At 34.5% G+C, this 23,759-nt stretch overlaps 1 protein-coding gene across 1 annotated transcript in view; it reads left to right on the top strand.

The window, feature by feature from the left end:
* The first annotated feature begins 864 nt into the window (after positions 1-864).
* Positions 865-23,759, top strand: part of znf296 (zinc finger protein 296) — a 42,299-nt gene continuing 19,404 nt past the window's right edge. The window contains exons 1-2 of the mRNA XM_061973047.1: positions 865-1,092; positions 14,035-14,397. Coding sequence (XP_061829031.1) covers positions 1,041-1,092; positions 14,035-14,397 — 415 coding nt within the window. The 5' untranslated portion in view covers positions 865-1,040. The remainder of the gene's footprint in view (positions 1,093-14,034; positions 14,398-23,759) is intronic.

The following is a 23,759-nucleotide window of genomic DNA, read 5'->3' as shown; positions in this document are numbered from 1 at the left end:
CTGGACTCACACTATTATGTTAGATCCACTATGGACTGGACTCTCACACTATTATGTTAGATCCACTATGGACTAGACTCACACTATTATGTTAGATCCACTATGGACTGGACTCACACTATTATGTTAGATCCACTATGGACTGGACTCCCACACTATTATGTTAAATCCACTATGGTATTATGTTAGATCCACTATGGACTGGACTCTCACACTATTATGTTAGATCCACTATGAACTGGACTCCCACTATTATGTTAGATCCACCATGTACTGGACTCTCACACTATTATGTTAGATCCACTATGGACTGGACTCTCACACTATTATGTTATATCCACTATGGACTGGACTCACACTATTATGTTAGATCCACTATGGACTGGACTCTCACAATATTATGTTAGATCCACTATGGACTAGACTCACACTATTATGTTATATCCACTATGGACTGGACTCACACTATTATGTTAGATCCACTATGGACTGGACTCTCACAATATTATGTTAGATCCACTATGGACTAGACTCACACTATTATGTTAGATCCACTATGGACTGGACTCCCGCTATTATGTTAGATCCACCATGTACTGGACTCTCACTCTATTATGTTATATCCACTATGGACTGGACTCTCACACTATTATGTTAGATCCACTATGGACTGGACTCTCACACTATTATGTTAGATCCACTATGGACTGGACTCTCACACTATTATGTTAGATCCACTATGAACGCTTGTTTACCACCCCCCCACACCCCTCTCGTTAGTGGGCGGGGCTTAGTGTCTAGCCACGCCCCCGCCGTTGCCCTTTCTCGCGCGGTGACTGTGGCTGGCTTTGAGGGGGACGCGTGAACTTGAACGCAACACTCTTGTGTCAGTCCAGCAGGCAGGGGAGACTCACGGAGAGGCCAGGCCGTCTTATCAGCGCTGTCCTCCCCCTCTCGGCCGGCTCTATCGCCCCGCAACCATCTGCGAGCAAGACGCCTCTCCTTCCGCTTCTGTTGTTGTGTTTCGTGGGGGTAAGAAGATGTCCAGACGTAAACTTGGAAGCCGACCGCAGCACCTGAGTGCAATTCACGGTAAGGAGGAAGAAGCCAACAATTACTTCACTTTTCACTTCTTTTAGTGCTCTTATCTGTGACTACTTCTTTTCTTCCCCTGTGCCTACTTTTTCATTAGCCTTACTAATTATCCAAATATGCGTCTAATTCTGATCAAGTCAAAATATGTTTCTACAAAATGTTTATTAAAATCACATGATTATTTTTTGTTTAAAAAAAAAAAAAAATTAACCGAAACTTTTTTAACTATGCAGTAGACCAATTGTGTGTGTGTGTGTGTGTGTGTGTGTGTGTGTGTGTGTGTGTGTGTGTTCTTGTATTTCTGCCCTTCTTGAGACATTAACAAGGAAAAGTAGCTTTCATATGAGGACAAGTTAGGACATAAATCACGGACGCCATAGCTCAGTTGGTGTTCCAGGTTCGATCCCCGCTTCCGCCATCCTCGTCACTGTCGTCGTGTCCTTGGGCAAGACACTTTACCCACCTGCTCCCAGTGCCACCCACACTGCTTTAAATGTAACTTAGATATTGGGTTTCACTATGTAAAAGCGCTTTGAGTCACTCGAGAAAAGCGCTATATAAATATAATTCACTTCACTTTCATGGTCCCAATACGGAAAACCATTGCATCTAATGGAGAATGTCTCATTTGCACCCCCTGGTGGTGAAATCTATCAAATTGAGGGTGGTCCCAAAAAGGAGGGATTTTTCAAATTGACAGTGTGTCGCTTTTAAAAGTGCTCCCCCTCTGGTCAACATATGAAATAACAACTGTGTGTCAACATTTGAAGTGCTCCCCCTTTGGTCAACATATGAAATAACAACTGTGTGTCAACATTTGAAGTGCTCCCCCTTTGGTCAACATATGTAATAGCAAGTGTGTGTAAGAAATTAAAATGCGCCCCCTTTGGCCAACATTAATTTTAAAAAAATAAATAAATATGTATATAGAGACATACTGTAATAACTTGAAGTGAATAATGAAGATTAAAAACCAATTACAAACAAAAAGTTCAACAAAAAACTAATTAACTAAAAGCTTACCTTTTTTTACATTTGCATAGTTTTTATATATTAATAATGTTGTAAATACAAATCTTTATATATCTAGAAAGGGTGGTCCTAAAGAGATCGGCATTTTTCTCAGGTCTCAAGAAGGTAACAAATACAAGAATATGGGTGTGTGTGTGTTCTTGTATTTCTACCCTTCCTGAGACATGAAGAAGGAATAGTAGCTTCCATATGAGGAGGTGTGAACAAGTGATGACATAAATCATGGTCCCAATAACATTGCATCTAATAGACAATGTCTCATTTGCACCCCTGCTGGTGACATCTATCAAAATGAGGGTGGTCCTACAGTGTTAGGCATTTTTCAGAGGTCTCAAAAAGGTAACAAATACAAAAATGTGTGTAAGAAATTTAAATGCGCCCCCTTTGGCCAAAATTCATAAACATAAATAAATATGTATATAGAGACATACTGTAATAACTTGAAGTAAATAATGAAGATTAAAAACCAATTACAAACAGAAAATGCAACAAAAAACGAATTAACTAAAAGTTTACCTTTTTTATATTTGCATAGTATGTATATATTATTAATGTTGTAAATACAAATATTTATATATCTAGAAAGGGTGGTCCTAAAGAGATCGGCATTTTTCTCAGGTCTCAAGAAGGTAACAAATACAAGAATATGGGTGTGTGTGTGTTCTTGTATTTCTACCCTTCCTGAGACATGAAGAAGGAATAGTAGCTTCCATATGAGGAGGTGTGAACAAGTGATGACATAAATCATGGTCCCAATAACATTGCATCTAATAGACAATGTCTCATTTGCACCCCTGCTGGTGACATCTATCAAAATGAGGGTGGTCCCAAAAAGGAGGGATTTTTCAAATTGACTGTGTGTCGCTTTTAAAAGTGCTCCCCCTCTGGTCAACATATGAAATAACAAGTGTGTGTTGGCCGAAGTTAATTTAAAAAATAAAATAAATATGTTTATAGAGACATACTGTAATAACCTGAAGTAAATAATGAACATTAAAAAAATAAAAAATAAACACACTAAAAGCAGTCTTTTTCCTCACAAAAAGTTGACTTTTTATTTATAAAATTGGGAAAAATTTCTCATATTCTTTCTGTTTCTGTAACATTGCAATATTTTCTCGTAAAATTATTACTTTTTTATGTAAAATTATTACTTTTTAATGCAAAATGGTGACATTTGTCCTATAAAATTCTGACTTTCATCAAAATATTGCCATTTTTTGTTGTTGTTCTTGTAAAATAGTGACATTATGACTTTTGTCATCATTTTACCAGGTACAATTTTGATTATTATTATAATATTGCCAACATTTTCAAGTTTTCTTATAAAATTGTGAGTAAAATGATGACTCTTTTCATAAAATTGCCAAAATGTTAAGCTTTTCTTGTAAAACTAGAACTGTTATTGAGTAAAATTCCAACTTTTATCATAACATTGCACAAATGTTCAGTTTTTCTTGTAAAATTTTGACCTGCGTTGAGTAAAATTACGACTTTTATTATAATACCGCCAAAATCTACGTTTTTTTGTGAAATTGTGACATTTTTCACAACAAGCTTTTTTATATTTGCATAATATGTATAAATTATTAATGTTGTAAATACACATCTTTATATATCTAGAAAGGGTGGTCCTACAGAGGTAGGCATTTTTCGAAGGTCTCAGGAAGTTAACAAATACGAAAATGGGTGTGTGTGTGTGTGTGTGTGTGTGTGTGTGTGTGTGTGTGTGTGTGTGTGTGTGTGTGTGTGTGTGTGTGTGTGTGTGTGTGTGACCACAATCGACTCAACCCAGTGTGCGCGCGCACGTGCATGTACGTGTGTGTGTGTGTGTGCGTGTGTGTGGCCGCGCCTTGCAAGTCTGCACAAACAGCCGCAGCTCTGAAACAGGAAAGGTGACATTTTTGAGTAACAACTGGCGAGATCCGACCTCACACTGTACTGTCTGTACCTGTCTTGTGTATAAGTGTCACGTGGCTCATGCATGGGCAGCTGGATCCGGTCCAGGCCATCAAGGTGTGTCCGTGCACACTCAAAAAAATGCTGGGTTATTTTGCTAACCCAATTTATGAGTTGCGAGTGCTGGGTGAAATTTTGGAGTTGTTTTTATGAAGAGCAATCCATTTTTTGGGGTTATAAGGATATTATTTTAACTCAATTTCTGGGTTTTCAAAACTATGGACCAGTTTTGGGTTGTTTTTCAATGAGTAACACATTTTTGGGTAAAAGGCTTTTTTTAATTAAAATGTACTTTTTTGTTGAAGAGAATTTTATTAAGGGTTAATGTCATTAACATTATTTACAATCACACATCTTATGTACATGAACATATTTGAGCATGAACTACTATGACCATACACGGCAATTCTTGTAAAAAAATGTCACTCATATCTTGCTTTTGAGTATATTTTAATGGAATAAAAATAATTGTGATCAGTAGTTGGGAAGGAGTAAGACAAACCAGCAGTAAAATGTATAATTTTTAACCAACTATTGGGTCAAGGAGCGCTAAATTGCGCAACCCAATTGTTGGGTTTGGAATAACCCAACATTGTAGTGAGCATAACTCAGCTTTTGTGTTAAATAAATCCAACCCAATAGTTGGGTTATTAATCAACCAACAATGAGTTAACATAACTCGACTTTTGGGTTAAATAATTCAACCCAGTAGTTAGGTTTGGAATAACCCAACAATGCAGTGAGCATAACTCAGCTTATGTGTTAAATAAATCTAACCCAATAGTTGGGTTATGAATCAACCAACATTGTAGTGAGCATAACTCGACTTTTGGGTTAAATTATTCAACCCAATAGTTGGGTTTTGAATAACCCAACATTGCAGTGTGCATAACTCAGCTTTTAGGTTAAATAAATTCAACCCAATAGTTGGGTTATGAATCAACCAATATTGAGTTAGCATAACTCAGCTTTTGTGTTAAATAAATTCAACCCAATAGTTGGGTTATGAATCAACCAACATTGAGTTAGTATAACTCAACTATTGGGTTAAATAATTCAACCCAATAGTTGGGATTGGAATAACCCAACATTGTAGTGAGCATAACTCAGCTTCTGTGTTAAATAAATCTAGCCCAATAGTTGGGTTATGAATCAACCAACAATGAGTTAACATAACTCGACTTTTGAGTTAAATAATTCAACACAATAGTTATGTTTGGAATAACCAAACAATACAGTGAGCACAACTCAGCTTTTGTGTTAAATAAATTCAACCCAATAGTTGGGTTATGAATCAACCAACATTGAGTTAGTATAACTCAATTATTGGGTTAAATAATTCAACCCAATAGTTGGGATTGGAATAACCCAACATTGTAGTGAGTATAACTCAACTTTTTTGGTTAAATAATTCAACGTAAAAGTTGGGTTGAAAAAATGTACCCAAAATAACTCAAATAAGGGGTTCGTCCTTTTCTGAACCAGGTTAAAATTGGGTTATTTTTTAACCCAACATTGCTTAGTGTGTATAAGTGGACTCCCTCCTCTTTTTTCTTTTTTTTTTTCTAATCTTTTTTTTTTCTAATCCTCCCTAGAAGTGTTCAAACTTTTTTTTAATATATATATATATATATATATATATACATACATACATTGTCATTATAATCCGTTTTGTCATTTAACATCAATTAACATTGATGTTCATTAACATTGTCATGTTATCGATGGGAAAATTCATTTTTAGACAACATGATTTGCCTGAGCGGCTCGGAGACATCGAGAGTAACAAGCGGTAAAAAATGGATTAGAAAGGAAAGATAAAAAAAAAAATATATATATATATATATATATATATATATATATTTTTTTTTTAACTTGGGACTTCCCGTGGGCCGGGTTTTTGATGCTGGGGGGCCGGATCCGGCCCGCGGGACGTAGTTTGGGGACCCCCGATCTAATGTATGCGTGTAGAATTTGCCGAGCACTTCAAGCAGGGTTTTACACTGAGGGCCACATATAAGGGAAAGTCAAAATGATGCAGAGGCCACATTTATATATTTATTTTAACATTCACAGCTTTTTTTTCTTCCCCATTTTTGATGAGTTCTTTTGTGTTTATTTTCACTTCTACTTTATTTTTTATTTCAGGCCGTTTTTTTGTTTTTTTTAACCCCTGCCTTGGGCCACTATAAAACACTTCCTTTGTGAGAGTGGCCCTCAATTTCCCGATTTAAGCATTTGAAGTACATTTTGTCCTACTGCTTCACTTACCTTGGCCTCATTTCTACTTCTTGCTCTTAACCGCATGTGTCAGGTAGGAGGTCACATGTGACATTTGCAAGCACACACACACACACACACACACACACACACACACACACACACACACACACACACACACACACACTCTTATCTTTACACCTTCGGCCATTTTTTTCCCCTCGCCATTTTTATTGCATTCTACTTCCTGTTGAGAAAGCAAAGAAGAGGTGTATGGTTTTGCAAATAGCGAATATTTTGTACTTCAATCAGTTGCTTGAGGTGAATGAGGTGATGGCCGTCCCTCTTGTGTGTGTGCGCGCGTGTGTGTGTGTGTGTGTCTTGTGACCGAGCTGATCAGTTCTGGGTCGCTTGAAGGAAGTGGTCAGTGGCCTGTGAGCGGTTTGGCCTCATTGTCACACCGCTTCTAACTGACACAAACGCTTCACATCAAGTGTGTTCCTCACACACCGCTTCATATTTAATACCTTTCTGCTCGGGGAGTTCGAAACACACACACACTCACACACACACATCTGGCCGCAACATTAGGCGCACCTGTAAACGCTATTAGAAAGATGACAACGCTCAGTTTTGGTGCTTGTCGTGTGTGCGTCCTCCTAAGAACACAGCGATGCGTTTTTAGCCCCTGATTTTTATTATTATATTTTAATTGTATTAAATATTGCGTTTCTAAGGGTACATCTGGTTTAGTGACACACTGAATTCACATTCTTCCAGCGTGTCCTTAGTGGTGGACGTGAGGACTTTTTTCATATAAAATGATAAAAATAGATGTTCATAGTCCACGTTAATGTAAAAACGTGTAAACATGGAATATTAAGTATCAAATAGCCAAATAGTTTTTGGTGTTAGGGTGATTTTTTGTTTTAGTATTTCTTTCACATGTCTTCTTCTGCTCTTAAAAATATACTCAGGTAAAAAAAAGCCCCAACAAAAAAGCTCAGCAAATGACCCCTATGTAATGTAAAAATGTGGAAACATGGAATATTAAGTATCAAATAGACTAGTAGTTATTGGTGTTAGTGTGGGTTTTTTTTTTAAGTATTTCTTTCACATGTCTTCTGTTTGCTCTTAAAAATATGCTCAGGCAAAAAAAAAATAATTAACCAACAAAAACAAACGACAAGCTCAGCAAATAACCCCTATGTAATGTAAAAACGTGTAAACATGGAATATTAAGTATCAAATAGACAAGTGGTTTTTGGTATTAGTGGGATTTTTTTTAAAGTATCTCTTTCACATGTCTTTTATTTGATCTTAAAAATATGCTCAGGCAAAAAAAAAACCCCAACAAAAACAAACAAGCTCAGCAAAGGACCCCTATGTAATATAAAAATGTGTAAACATGGAATATTAAGTATCAAATAGGCCAGTAGTTTTTGGTTTTAGTGTGATTTTGATTATTTTTTTAAAGTATTTCTTTCACATGTCTTCTGTTTGCTCTTAAAACTATGCCCAGGCAAAACATTTTTTATTAACCAACAAAAACAAACGACAAGCTCAGCAAATGACCCCTATGTAATGTAAAAACGTGTAAACATGGAATATTAAGTATCAAATAGGCAAGTGGTTTTTGGGATTAGTGGGATTCTTTCTTTTTTTTAAATATGTCTTTCACGTCTTCTGTTTGCTCTTAAAAAATATGCTCAGGCTAAGTATCAAATAGGCAAGTGGTTTTTGGTATTAGTGTGATATATGTATATATGTTTTAAGTATTTCTCTCTCATGTCTTCTGTTTGCTCTTAAAAATATGCTCAGGCCAAAAAAAAAAAAAAACAAGAACAAACAAAAACTCAGCAAATGACCCCTATGTCATGTAAAAACGTGTAAACATGGAATATTAAGTATCAAATAGGCAGGAGGTTTTTGGTGTTAGTGTGATTTTTCTTTTTTAATTATTTATTTCATATGTCTTCTGTTTGCTATTAAAAATATGCCAAGGTAAAAACAACAACAAAAACAAGCAATAAGCTCAGAAAATGACCCCTATGTAATGTAAAAACATGTAAATAATGAATATTAAGAATCAAATAGGCAAGTATTTGTTGGTATTAGTGTGATTTTTTTGTTTAAGTGTTTATTTCACATGTCTTCTGTTTGCTTTTAAAAATATGCTCAGGCAAAAAAACAACAACAAGCTCAGCAAATGAAGTGTTTCTCAATTATTTTCGGTTGGAAGAAGAAAATATTCCGCACCACCCAACCCTCCACTGTGATTATAAATAGTATAATTTGTCTATAAAATTGTTATAAGTACACCTCTGCATAACACATCGGCCTTTTTTCATCTCCCACCGTGGTTACGGTGAAGTCAAGTGCTGCACACCAAAAACTGCTTGATTATTTTGATAACCCAATTTATGAGTTGCGAGTGTTAGGTTAAATTTCGGAGTTATTTTCATTACAACATAATGCATCACACATGCATACAGTTACAACATGAAGCATCACACATGCATACAGTTACAACATGATGCATCACACATGCATACAGTTACAACATGATGCATTACATGCATACAGTTACAACATGATGCATCACACATGCATACAGTTACAACATGATGCATTACATGCATACAGTTACAACATGATGCATCACACATGCATACAGTTACATGATGCATCACACATGCATACAGTTACAACATAATGCATCACAATTTCCGGTTTCTCTTTTCATCCTCTCCAAAAAGGAGTAAGAAGAAGCAGAGCTCATTTAAACTTACCCCCTTTTCCATTTCATAGCAATTTCTAACACATTCATCCGCCTTTCTGTTGTGTGCACAGTTTACTCCATAAATAACAAATGTAAAAGAATAATAATAAATGGTAAATAAAGGTAAAATGTTTTATACACCAGTCGATGTGGATTGGGCAGGTGTACCTAATGGTTTGACCCGTGCTTAAGAACTAAAATAAAAAACAATAAAAAAAAATAAAAAAGGACTAGTAGACTTTTTTAAGGCAAATTGAATGAATATTTCTTCTAACTCACATTGCGGGAGTGACGGGAAGAAAAGCTTTGACTCGCTTGGAGTAGAAGTGGGTTGGGCGCCTACTGCTGGTTTGTTTTGACGACCAGAATAATAACACCACTCAAAATACAAGATGACCACCTTTTTTCCCCCCAAGATACTTCTAAAGCAAATTGAATTGCGTAAGTGACAGGAAGAAAAGCTCTTTCTCGCTTGGAGTAGAAGTGGTTTGGCACCAACTCTTGGTTAACATGAATCACCAGACGACGTCTCTTTTGACTTATTAGCATAAATATAATATGTTGTACAGTAGAAAGTGAGTGAGGGTCATGTTGTAAGAAGGTAAGGGAATATTTTTTGGGGGGCAGGGCATTTTTTTGGGACAAGACCCCAATTTGCTTCATCACTTCTAACACAAATGTACTTTTTCTCTTTGTGTTAAACACATTTGGACACTTGTTATAAATAATGTCAATACACCTTCTTTTCTATGTTAGAACATTTAGGGTCACAGGTGTCAAACTCAAGGCCCGGGGGCCAAATCTGGCCAGCTACATTATTTTATGTGGCCCGCAAAAGCCTGGAAATAATAATAAAATGCTTAATCTTTTCTTACTAAATATATTTGTTCTTTCCCTTTTGACACCCAAAATCATTTACTGCGTGCACTTGCATATATTTTAAAATTCAATATTATCAAAATCTAAATATTATATTATCATGTATTCCAAAAATAGTTTTTTTGTTCAAATAAAGATAAATACTGTACTTAAATATCTGCTTGACTTATGATTTTCAAACAAATTAGCAATCAAATTGTAGACTGTAAAATTGACAATAGATTTTACGGTTAAATTCCATAAATTCCTGAGGTTTTTTTTTAATGTATAATCAACTTTGGTAATGTTTTTTTCCATATACAGTAAGACACTAAAACATAAAAAACAACAAGATTTTAAGGTAAAAACAAACAAACTGGCAGCTCTTTTACCACAAAAAACAGTGGTATTGTTTCTCTATTCCATTCTATTTATTCCATTTTTTTATATACTGTAAAAAAAAAAATCCACTGCTTCTACTGTAACATTCTGGTGACTGAGCTGCCAGTTTTTAAAGACAAATCAAAATTTTTGCAGCTTAAGTAAAAAACATATTGTTAGTGTATTATATATATATATTAGGGATGTCCGATTATGGCTTTTTTGCCGATATCCGATATTCCAATATTGTCCAACTCTTAATTACCGATACCGATATCAACCGATACTGATATATACAGTCGTGGAATTAACACATTATTATGCCTATTTTGTGCAACCAGGTATGGTGAAGATAAGGTCCTTTAAAAAAAAAAAAAAAATTAAATAAAATAAGATAAAAAAAAAAAAAAAAAATTCTTGAATAAAAAAGAAAGTAAAACAATATAAAAACAGTTACATACAAACTAGTAAGTAATGAAAATGAGTCAAATTAACTGTTAAAAGTTAGTACTATTAGTGGACCAGCAGCACGCACAATCATGTGTGCTTACGGACTGTATCCCTTGCAGACTGTATTGATATATATTGATATATAATGTAGGAACCAGAATATTAATAACAGAAAGAAACAACCCTTTTGTGTGAATGAGTGTGAATGGGGGAGGGAGGTTTTTTGGGTTGGTGTACTAATTGTAAGTGTATCTTGTGTTTTTTCTGTTGATTTAATAAAAAAAAAAAAAAAAAAGGATACCGATAATAAAAAAACGATACCGATAATTTCGGATATTACATTTTAAAGCATTTATCGGCCGATAATATCGGCAGGCCGATATTATCAGACATCTCTAATATACATGTATATATACACTGCAATAAAGAGCTGTCAACATATGAGATGAAAAAAAACTAGATTTTTTGGGAAAAATACAAAAACTATTGAAATAAACTCGCTCAGGGGTGTCAAACTGGGGGCCACATGGCAACTAGTTATTGGTGCCTTGTAACAGTGAATAATATATACATTTTAAATTGCTTAATTACGCTATTATTTATTGTTATATATTTTTACGTACACTATAAGAAAAACATGTAGATTTTAGAGTAAAGTTTAGCTGCCGAAATTTGACCATCAAATGTTTTTTACAATGTATACTGTAAATGTAAATGGGAAAACAGTTCCACTGTTTTACTGTAAAATCTATATTTGTTGTTTTTACGGTGTATTACTGTGAATGGAAAAACAATATTACACATTTTTTCGTCCCGTGTTTTTATGGTAAAATTCCGGCAACTGAGCTACCAGTTTTTACCGAAAAATAATGTTTACATTGTACAATTTGATGGATAAGTTGCTTCAAAATCATGAGTCAAGCAGATATTTAAGTACTTATTTTGATGTTTGGAATGTGTGATAATATAATATTTGTTGCAATATTATATGAAAATTAAAGTGTTTTTTTTACCGTAAAATCCACTTTGGTACTGTTTTTTTTCCATATACAGTAAGACACTAAAACATTAAAAAAACAAAAAAAAACAAGATTTTACGGTAAAAAAAACAAACTGGCAGCTCTTTTACCACAAAAAAACATTGGTATTGTTTCTCCATTCCATTATATTTATTCCATTTTTTTATATGCTGTAAAAAAAACCACTCCTTTTACTGAGCTGCCAGTTTTTAAAGTCAAATTGAAATTTTTGCATTAAATACATTAAACATATTGTTTAATGTATTATATATACACATGCATATATACACTGCAATAAAGAGCTGTCAACATATGTGATGAAAAAAAAGACTAGATTTTGTGGGAAAAATACAAAAGAATATTGAGATAAACTCGCTCAGGGGTGTCAAACTCGTTTTCACTCGGGGCCACATAGCAGTTATTTATGGCTGCCCTCTGAGGGCCACTTGTAACAGTGAATAATATATACATTTTAAGTTGCTTCATTACACTATTATTTATTGTTATATATTTTTACGTACACTGTAAGAAAAACATGTAGATTTTAGAGTAAAGTTTAGCTGCCGAAATTTTACCCTAAAAAAGTTTTTTACAATGTATACTGTAAATGTAAATGGGAAAACAGTACCACTGTTTTACTGTAAAATCTACATTTGTTGTTTTTGCGGTGTATTACTGTAAATGGAAAAACAATATTACACATTTTTCCGTCTCGTGTTTTTACGGACAAATTCTGACAATTGAGCTACCAGTTTTTTACCGAAAAATAATGTTTACATTGTACAATTTGATGGATAAGTTGCTTCAAAATCATGAGTCAAGCAGATATTTAAGTACTTATTTTGATGTTTGGAATGTGTGATAATATAATATTTGTTGCAATATTAGAAGTTTAAAGTTTTTTTCCCCGTAAAATCCACTTTGGTACTGTTTTTTTCCCATATACAGTAAGACACTAAAACATTAAAAAACAAACCCCCAATTTTTTTTTTTTGTTAAAATAAAGATAAATACTGTACTTAAATATCTGCTTGACTTATGATTTCAAACAAATTATCAATCAAATTGTAGACTGTAAAATTGACAATAGATTGTACGGTTAAATTCCGTAAATTCCTGAGTTTTTTTTTTCCGTAAAATCAACTTTGGTACTGTTTTTTTCCATATACAGTAAGACACTAAAACATAAAAAAAAAAAAAAAAAAAGAAATTAAAACAAGATTTTACGGTAAAAAAACAAAAACTGGCAGCTTTTTTACCATAAAAAAACATTGGTATTGTTTCTCCATTCCATTCTATTTATTCCATTTTTTTATATGCTGTAAAAATGACCATGTATGAGCTGCAAGTTTTTAAAGTCAAATTAAAATTGTTGCAGCTTATGTAAAAAAAACTAGAGATGTCCGATTATATCGGCTTGCAATATTATCGGCCGATAAATGCGTTAAAATGTAATATCGAAAATTATCGGTATCGTTTTTTTTCATTATTGGTATCGGTTTTATTTTTGTATTTTTATTTTAATTTTTTATTTTTTTATTAAATCAACATAAAAAGCACAAGATACACTTACAATTTGTGCACCAACCCAAAAAACCTCCCTCCCCCATTTACACTCATTCACACAAAAGGGTTGTTTCTTTGTTATTAATATTCTGGTTCCTACATTATATATCAATATATATCAATACAGTCTGCAAGGGATACAGTCCGTAAGCACACATGATTGTGCATGCTGCTGGTCCACTAATAGTACTAACCTTTAACAGTTAATTTGACTATTTTTCATTAATTACTAGTTTCTATGTAACTGTTTTTATATTGTTTTACTTTCTTTTTTATTCAAGAAAATGTTTTTAATTTATTTATTTTATTTTATTTTATTAATTTAAAAAAAAAGACCTTATCTTCACCATACCTGGTTGTCCAAATTAGGCATAACAATGTGTTAATTCCACAACTGTATATATCGTATCAGTTGATATCGGTATCGGTAATTAAAGAGTTGGACAATATCAGAATATCGGATATCGGCAAAAAGCCATCATCGGACATCCCTAAAAAAACATATTGTTAATGTATTATATATATATATATATATATATATATATATATATACTGTATAAACATGTATATATACTGTATAAACACGTATATTCATATATTACTCATTGCTGCCATGTGGCCCTCAATGAAAACACCCCTGATGTAGATAAATGTTTTGTCTGTTTTTTCTAGAAGCGGAGGACACGGTGGATGAAAGCGGCCCGCCACAAAATCATCCTCCGGGTCGGCAGATCCCCGCCGTTGGCGGGGCTCGTGACCTTTTGACCTGCGGCCAGTGCAGCCAGGCCTTCCCCCTGGCGCACATCCTGGCCTTCATCCAGCACAAACAGGGCGGCTGTCTGTCTGGCAACCAGAGGGCCAGCGCCAACGCCGCGCCGCCCTCACCTGCCCATCGGGCGCAGCATCGACAACAGCGACACGGTGCCGCCGCGCTGGGACCGGGGTTCATCGAGCTAAGAAGGGAGGAGGCCCAGAGGGACCCGACCTGGGGGGCGGAGCTTGGTGTGAAGGTGAAGGCGGAGCCCAGCAAAGCAGGTGAGTCTTGGGAGGCAGCAGGGGAAAAAAAGCTAATTAGCGAATGTGTTTTTTGTTTTTTCTGTCCCCTCCCCTCCGCGTCCTCGCTCATTAGCCGGCCGTTGCCATTAGCGAGCCTTGGTGAGTTAGTCATGTGCAGGATAATTGTGGAGGAAAGCAGCCGCGTCAGGAGAACCCAAGGTCCCCCCGGGGCCTCCTGTGCTGAGCACCTGAGCTCTCGAACTGCCCCCCCATACACACACACACACACACACACACACACACACACACACACCCCTGCTGCTTGTCTCCAGGTGAGCAGGTAAACATGTCCTGCTCCTTGGATAAAGTAAGGAGTATATGTACATGTCTGTTTGTTTATTAGCAAAACACATAGTATAGTATAATATTGTATTGTATAGTATAGTGTTGTATAGATAGTATAGTGTTGTATAGTATAGTATAGTGTTGTATAGTATAGTGTTGTATTGCTATACAACACTATACTATACAACACTATACTCTACTCACTCATACTATACTATACTATACAACACTATACTATACAACACTATACTAAGTATAGTATAGTGTTGTATAGTATAGTGTTGTATAGTATGGTATAGTGTTGTATAGTATAGTATAATGTTGTATAGTATAGTGTCGTATAGTATAGTGTTGTGTAGTATAGTATAGTGCTGTATAGTATAGTATAGTGTTGTATAGTATAGTGTTGTATAGTGTCGTATAGTGTTGTATAGTATAGTGTTGTATAGTGTTGTATAGTATAGTGTTGTATAGTGTTGTGTAGTATAGTATAGTGCTGTATATTATAGTATAGTGCTGTATAGTATAGTGTTGTATAGTATAGTGTCGTACAGTAAAGTGTTGTTTAGTATAGTGTTATATAGTATAGTATAGTGTTGTATAGTGTTGTATAGTATAGTGTCGTATAGTAAAGTGTTGTATAGTATAGTGTTGTATTGTATAGTATAATGTTGTATCGTATAGTATAGTGTCGTATAGTATAGTGCTGTGTAGTATAGTGTTGTATAGTATAGTGTTGTATAGTATAGTATAGTGTTATGTAGTATAGTATAGTGTTGTATAGTGTAGTATAATATAGTATAGTATAATGTTGTATAGTGTAGTATAGTGTTGTATAGTACAGTATAGTATAGTTTTATAGTATAGTGTTGTATAGTATAGTATAATGTTGTATAGTATAGTGTCGTATAGTGTTGTGTAGTATAGTATAGTGCTGTATAGTATAGTATAGTGTTGTATAGTGTAGTGTTGTGTAGTATAGTATAGTGCTGTATAGTATAGTGTAGTACAGTATAGGGTTGTATAGTATAGTATGATGTAGTATAATATAGTATAATGTTGTATAGTATTGTGCTGTATAGTACAGTATAGTATAGTTGTATAGTATAGTGTTGTATAGTATATCATAGTATAGTGTTGTATCAATCAATCAATCAATCAAAGTTTACTTATATAGCCCTAAATCACGAGTGTCTCAAAGGGCTGCACAAGCCACAACATCCTCGGCTCAGATCCCACATCAGGGCAAGGAAAAACTCAACCCAATGGGATAACAATGAGAAACCTTGGAGTATAGTATAGTGTAGTATAGTACAGTGTTGTATAGTATAGTGTTGTATAGTATAGTACAGTACAGTACAGTATAGTATATATTATATAATTATAATAATATATATATAATTTGGAGCTGTTAATGGTCCCCCAATCCTCAGCTGTTTAAATGACTTCTAGGTGAATTATTCCATTCCACATTTTAGAAGAGTAAGTGTGTCAAGCTTCCTTCTGCTTGAACCAACTTTAAGCTGCTTTATTAGTTAAAAATGCTAATGCAACATTATTATTATATTATATTGGGCAATTAATTTGTAAAAAAAATATTTTTTTTCCTTTCTTTAGTATTTGATTTGTGTCTAAATTACTTTTTTTTTTTAAATGGAAAACGGAAATTTGTTTTTATTACTTTGTTTATAAAACATTAACTAGCATTATTATTAGTTTTAACAATATATTTATTGTCTTATTTCCAACCAGAACAATAGAAATAGAGAAACATTGACCTCAAATACAAAGAAAAGAAGCGAGGTAACAGTTGACCCGTCACAGTTCTCACCAATCCAGGTTCAGGAGACTCCTTGTACAATAGTCCAAGAATAGTCTGGCTCAAGATATTTCAAGTAGGGCTGCCAGATTTGGAAGAACTGGTCCACTTTGGGATGTTTGATATTTGTAGGATGAATCAACTCCAGCAGAACTTGACACCAGGAGGGGCTCTTATCATGGAGCAACTTAGCAGTATCAGTAAGAACGTGGCTTCATAGTAAAAGAGTGTGGGTACTAGACCGGCCTGCCTGTAGTCCAGACCTGTCTCCCATTGAAAATGTGTGGTGCATTATGAAGCCTAAAATACCACAATGGAGACCCCCGGACTGTTGAACAACTTAAGCTGTAAATCAAGCAAGAATGGGAAAGAATTCCACCTGAGAAGCTTAAAAAATGTTTCTCCTCAGTTCCCAAACGTTTACTGAGTGTTGTTAAAAGGAAAGGCCATGTAACACAGTGGTGAACATGCCCTTTCCCAACTACTTTGGCACGTGTTGCAGCCATGAAATTCTAAGTTAATTATTATTTGCCAAAAAAAAAAAAAAGTTTATGAGTTTGAACATCAAATATGTTGTCTTTGTAGTGCATTCAATTGAATATGGGTTGAAAAGGATTTGCAAATCATTGTATTCCGTTTATATTTACATCTAACACAATTTCCCAACTCATATGGAAACGGGGTTTGTATAAGAATTCACCTCATGATATTATAAAATGAATTGCTGTGCATTTGATTATTATATTTGTACTACATACACTGTAAAAAAAAAAAAGATTTTTAAGTAAAAAAAAACCCAACTTCACCGTAAAATTTACGATGGTTTTTACAGCATATTACTGTAAATGGAAAAACACTACTATAGTTTTTTTTTACTGTAAAATCTATTGTCATTTCTACAGTGTACAACTTAATGAATAACTTGCTTTGATATAACTCAAGTAGATATTTATTTTGTTTTCATTGTAAAAAGTTTGAAATTAATGATAGTATTACATTTGTTGCATTATTAGATAATACAGTTTAAAATAAACTCAATAGCATGCAATACATGAATTTATGTCTGTCACGATGAAAAGATTACATTTAGTCAATGATAAAATGCTTTATTGACTCAAATAATTTCAGGGCTTTCACGGGCTGCATTAAATGATGTGTCGGGCCAAATATGGCCCCCGAGCCTTGAGCTGTATTGTAAACAATTACCCAATGTGTTATTATTTTTTGGATAGAGTTGACTTTCTATCTACAATTGCTTAGAATCCCCACATTGGAAGCGTAAAGAAAAACAATTATATTTTAAAGTGCGTCTAGTTTAAAAATAATGTAGTATGTATATATACACTGCAAATAAGAGCTAGTTTAAAAAGAATGTAGTATGCATATACGCACTGCAAAAAAGAGCTAGTTTAAAGACAATATAGTATGCATATATACACTGCAAAAAGAGCTAGTTTAAAAAGAAAGTAGTATGCATATACACACTGCAAAAAAGAGCTAGTTTAAAAAGAATGTAGTATGCATATATACACTGCAAAAAGAGCTAGTTTAAAAAGAATGTAGTATGCATATACACACTGCAAAAAGAGCTAGTTTAAAAAGAATGTAGTATGCATATATACACTGCAAAAAGAGCTAGTTTAAAAAGAATGTAGTATGCATATACGCACTGCAAAAAAGAGCTAGTTTAAAGACAATATAGTATGCATATATACACTGCAAAAAGAGCTAGTTTAAAAAGAAAGTAGTATGCATATACACACTGCAAAAAAGAGCTAGTTTAAAAAGAATGTAGTATGCCTATATACACTGCAAAAAGAGCTAGTTTAAAAAGAATGTAGTATGCATATACACACTGCAAAAAAGAGCTAGTTTAAAGACAATATAGTATGCATATATACACTGCAAAAAAGAGGTAGTTTAAAAATAATGTAGTATGCATATATACACTGCAAAAAATAGCTAGTTTAAAAAGAATGTAGTATCCATATATACACTGCAAGAAAGAGCTAGTTTAAAGACAATGTAGTATGCATATATAGACTGCAAGAAAGAGCTAGTTTGAAGACAATGTAGTATGCATATATACACTGCAAAAAAGAGCTAGTTTAAAAACAATGTAGTATGCTTATATACACTGCAAAAAAGAGCTAGTTTAAAAAGAATGTAGTATGTATACACACTGCAAAAAAGAGCTAGTTTAAAAATAATGTAGTATGCATATATACACTGCAAGAAAGAGCTAGTTTAAAGACAATGTAGTATGCATATATACACTGCAAGAAAGAGCTAGTTTAAAAACAATGTAGTATGCATATATACACTGCAAAAAAGAGGTAGTTTAAAAATAATGTAGTATGCATATATACACTGCAAAAAAGAGCTAGTTTAAAGACAATGTAGTATGCATATATACACTGCAAAAAATAGCTAGTTTAAAGACAATGTAGTATGCATATACACACTGCAAAAAAGAGCTAGTTTAAAGACAATGTAGTATGTATATATACACTGCAATAAAGAGCTGTCATCATATGAGATGAAAAAAGACTAGATTTTTGGGGAAAAATACAAAAAAGCTATTGAAATAAACTTGCTCAGGCGTGTCAAACTGGGGGCCACATGGCAGTTAGTTATGACTGCACTCAGAGGGCCACTTGTGACAGTGAATAATATATACATTTTAAATTGCTTCATTACACTATTATTTATTGTTGTATATTTTTACGTACACTATAAGAAAAACATTTTAGAGTAAAGTTTAGCTGCCGAAACTTTACCATAAAATGTTTTTTACAATGTATACTGTAAATGTAAATGGGAAAACAGTACCACTGTTTTACTGTAAAATCTACATTTGTTGTTTTTACGGTGTATTACTGTGAATGGAAAAACAACATTACAAATGTTTTCGTCTCGTGTTTTTACGGTAACATTCTGGCAACTGAGCTACCAGTTTTTTTTACTAAAACTCATATCTGGTCAACAAATGTAAGACTCATATCTGGTCAACAAATGTAAGACTCATATCCGGTCTACAAATGTAAGACTCATATCTGGTCAACAAATGTAAGACTCATATCAGGTCAACGAATGTAAGACTCATATCTGGTCAACAAATGTAAAACTCATATCTGGTCAACAAATGTAAGACTCATATCTGGTCAACAAATGTAAGACTCATATCTGGTCAACAAATGTAAGACTCATATCCGGTCAACAAATGTAGGACTCATATCTGGTCAACAAATGTAAGACTCATATCTGGTCGACAAATGTAAGACTCATATCTGGTCGACAAAGGTAAGACTCATATCTGGTCAACAAATGTAGGACTCATATCTGGTCAACAAATGTAAGACTCATATCTGGTCGACAAATGTAAGACTCATATCTGGTCAACAAATGTAGGACTCATATCTGGTCAACAAATGTAAGACTCATATCTGGTCGACAAATGTAAGACTCATATCTGGTCAACAAATGTAGGACTCATATCTGGTCAACAAATGTAAGACTCATATCTGGTCGACAAATGTAAGACTCATATCTGGTCAACAAATGTAAGACTCATATCTGGTCAACAAATGTAGGACTCATATCTGGTCGACAAATGTAAGACTCATATCTGGTCGACAAATGTAAGACTCATATCTGGTCAACAAATGTAGGACTCATATCTGGTCAACAAATGTAAGACTCATATCTGGTCGACAAATGTAAGACTCATATCTGGTCAACAAATGTAAGACTCATATCTGGTCAACAAATGTAAGACTCATATCTGGTCAACAAATGTAGGACTCATATCTGGTCGACAAATGTAAGACTCATATCTGGTCGACAAATGTAAGACTCATATCTGGTCAACAAATGTAAGACTCATATCTGGTCAACAAATGTAAGACTCATATCTGGTCAACAAATGTAAGACTCATATCTGGTCAACAAATGTAAGACTCATATCTGGTCAACAAATGTAGGACTCATATCTGGTCAACAAATGTAAGACTCATATCTGGTCAACAAATGTAAGACTCATATCCGGTCAACAAATGTAAGACTCATATCTGGTAGACAAATGTAAGACTCATATCTGGTCAACAAATGTAAGACTCATATCTGGTCGACAAATGTAAGACTCATATCTGGTCGACAAATGTATGACTCATATCTGGTCAACAAATGTAGGACTCATATCTGGTCAACAAATGTAAGACTCATATCTGGTCGACAAATGTAAGACTCATATCTGGTCGACAAAGGTAAGACTCATATCTGGTCAACAAATGTAGGACTCATATCTGGTCAACAAATGTAAGACTCATATCTGGTCGACAAATGTAAGACTCATATCTGGTCAACAAATGTAGGACTCATATCTGGTCAACAAATGTAAGACTCATATCTGGTCGACAAATGTAAGACTCATATCTGGTCAACAAATGTAAGACTCATATCTGGTCGACAAATGTAAGACTCGTATCTGGTCAACAAATGTAAGACTCATATCTGGTCAACAAATGTAAGACTCATATCTGGTCAACAAATGTAAGACTCATATCTGGTCAACAAATGTAAGACTCATATCTGGTCAACAAATGTAGGACTCATATCTGGTCGACAAATGTAAGACTCATATCTGGTCAACAAATGTAGGACTCATATCTGGTCGACAAATGTAAGACTCATATCTGGTCGACAAATGTAAGACTCATATCTGGTCAACAAATGTAAGACTCATATCTGGTCAACAAATGTAAGACTCATATCTGGTCAACAAATGTAAGACTCATATCTGGTCGACAAATGTAAGACTCATATCTGGTCAACAAATGTAAGACTCATATCCGGTCAACAAATGTAAGACTCATATCTGGTCGACAAATGTAAGACTCATATCTGGTCGACAAATGTAAGACTCATATCTGGTCAACAAATGTAAGACTCATATCTGGTCAACTAATGTAAGACTCATATCTGGTCGACAAATGTAAGACTCATATCTGGTCAACAAATGTAAGACTCATATCTGGTCAACAAATGTAAGACTCATATCTGGTCAACAAATGTAAGACTCATATCTGGTCAACAAATGTAGGACTCATATCTGGTCAACAAATGTAAGACTCATATCTGGTCAACAAATGTAGGACTCATATCTGGTCGACAAATGTAAGACTCATATCTGGTCGACAAATGTAATACTCATATCTGGTCAACAAATGTAAGACTCATATCTGGTCAACAAATGTAGGACTCATATCTGGTCGACAAATGTAGGACTCATATCTGGTCGACAAATGTAAGACTCATATCTGGTCGACAAATGTAAGACTCATATCTGGTCGACAAATGTAAGACTCATATCTGGTCAACAAATGTAAGACTCATATCTGGTCAACAAATGTAAGACTCATATCTGGTCAACAAATGTAGGACTCATATCTGGTCAACAAATGTAGGACTCATATCTGGTCAACAAATGTAAGACTCATATCTGGTCGACAAATGTAGGACTCATATCTGGTCGACAAATGTAAGACTCATATCTGGTCGACAAATGTAAGACTCATATCTGGTCAACAAATGTAAGACTCATATCTGGTCAACAAATGTAGGACTCATATCTGGTCGACAAATGTAAGACTCATATCTGGTCGACAAATGTAGGACTCATATCTGGTCGACAAATGTAAGACTCATATCTGGTCGACAAATGTAAGACTCATATCTGGTCAACAAATGTAAGACTCATATCTGGTCAACAAATGTAAGACTCATATCTGGTCAACAAATGTAAGACTAATATCTGGTCAACAAATGTAGGACTCATATCTGGTCAACAAATGTAAGACTCATATCTGGTCAACAAATGTAGGACTCATATCTGGTCGACAAATGTAAGACTCATATCTGGTCGACAAATGTAAGACTCATATCTGGTCAACAAATGTAAGACTCATATCTGGTCAACAAATGTAGGACTCATATCTGGTCGACAAATGTAAGACTCATATCTGGTCAACAAATGTAGGACTCATATCTGGTCGACAAATGTAAGACTCATATCTGGTCGACAAATGTAAGACTCATATCTGGTCAACAAATGTAAGACTCATATCTGGTCAACAAATGTAGGACTCATATCTGGTCGACAAATGTAAGACTCATATCTGGTCAACAAATGTAGGACTCATATCTGGTCGACAAATGTAAGACTCATATCTGGTCGACAAATGTAAGACTCATATCTGGTCAACAAATGTAAGACTCATATCTGGTCAACAAATGTAGGACTCATATCTGGTCGACAAATGTAAGACTCATATCTGGTCGACAAATGTAGGACTCATATCTGGTCGACAAATGTAAGACTCATATCTGGTCGACAAATGTAAGACTCATATCTGGTCAACAAATGTAAGACTCATATCTGGTCAACAAATGTAAGACTCATATCTGGTCGACAAATGTAAGACTAATATCTGGTCAACAAATGTAGGACTCATATCTGGTCAACAAATGTAAGACTCATATCTGGTCAACAAATGTAGGACTCATATCTGGTCGACAAATGTAAGACTCATATCTGGTCGACAAATGTAAGACTCATATCTGGTCAACAAATGTAAGACTCATATCTGGTCAACAAATGTAGGACTCATATCTGGTCGACAAATGTAAGACTCATATCTGGTCAACAAATGTAGGACTCATATCTGGTCGACAAATGTAAGACTCATATCTGGTCGACAAATGTAAGACTCATATCTGGTCAACAAATGTAAGACTCATATCTGGTCAACAAATGTAAGACTCATATCTGGTCAACAAATGTAAGACTAATATCTGGTCAACAAATGTAGGACTCATATCTGGTCAACAAATGTAAGACTCATATCTGGTCAACAAATGTAGGACTCATATCTGGTCGACAAATGTAAGACTCATATCTGGTCGACAAATGTAAGACTCATATCTGGTCAACAAATGTAAGACTCATATCTGGTCAACAAATGTAGGACTCATATCTGGTCGACAAATGTAAGACTCATATCTGGTCAACAAATGTAGGACTCATATCTGGTCGACAAATGTAAGACTCATATCTGGTCGACAAATGTAAGACTCATATCTGGTCAACAAATGTAAGACTCATATCTGGTCAACAAATGTAGGACTCATATCTGGTCGACAAATGTAAGACTCATATCTGGTCGACAAATGTAGGACT

The sequence above is a fragment of the Nerophis lumbriciformis genome, linkage group LG17 (genome assembly GCF_033978685.3).
Source record: "Nerophis lumbriciformis linkage group LG17, RoL_Nlum_v2.1, whole genome shotgun sequence".
Taxonomy (NCBI): domain Eukaryota; kingdom Metazoa; phylum Chordata; class Actinopteri; order Syngnathiformes; family Syngnathidae; genus Nerophis; species Nerophis lumbriciformis.
Note: the sequence above shows the minus strand (reverse complement) of the source record. Positions and strands in the feature narration are given on the sequence as shown.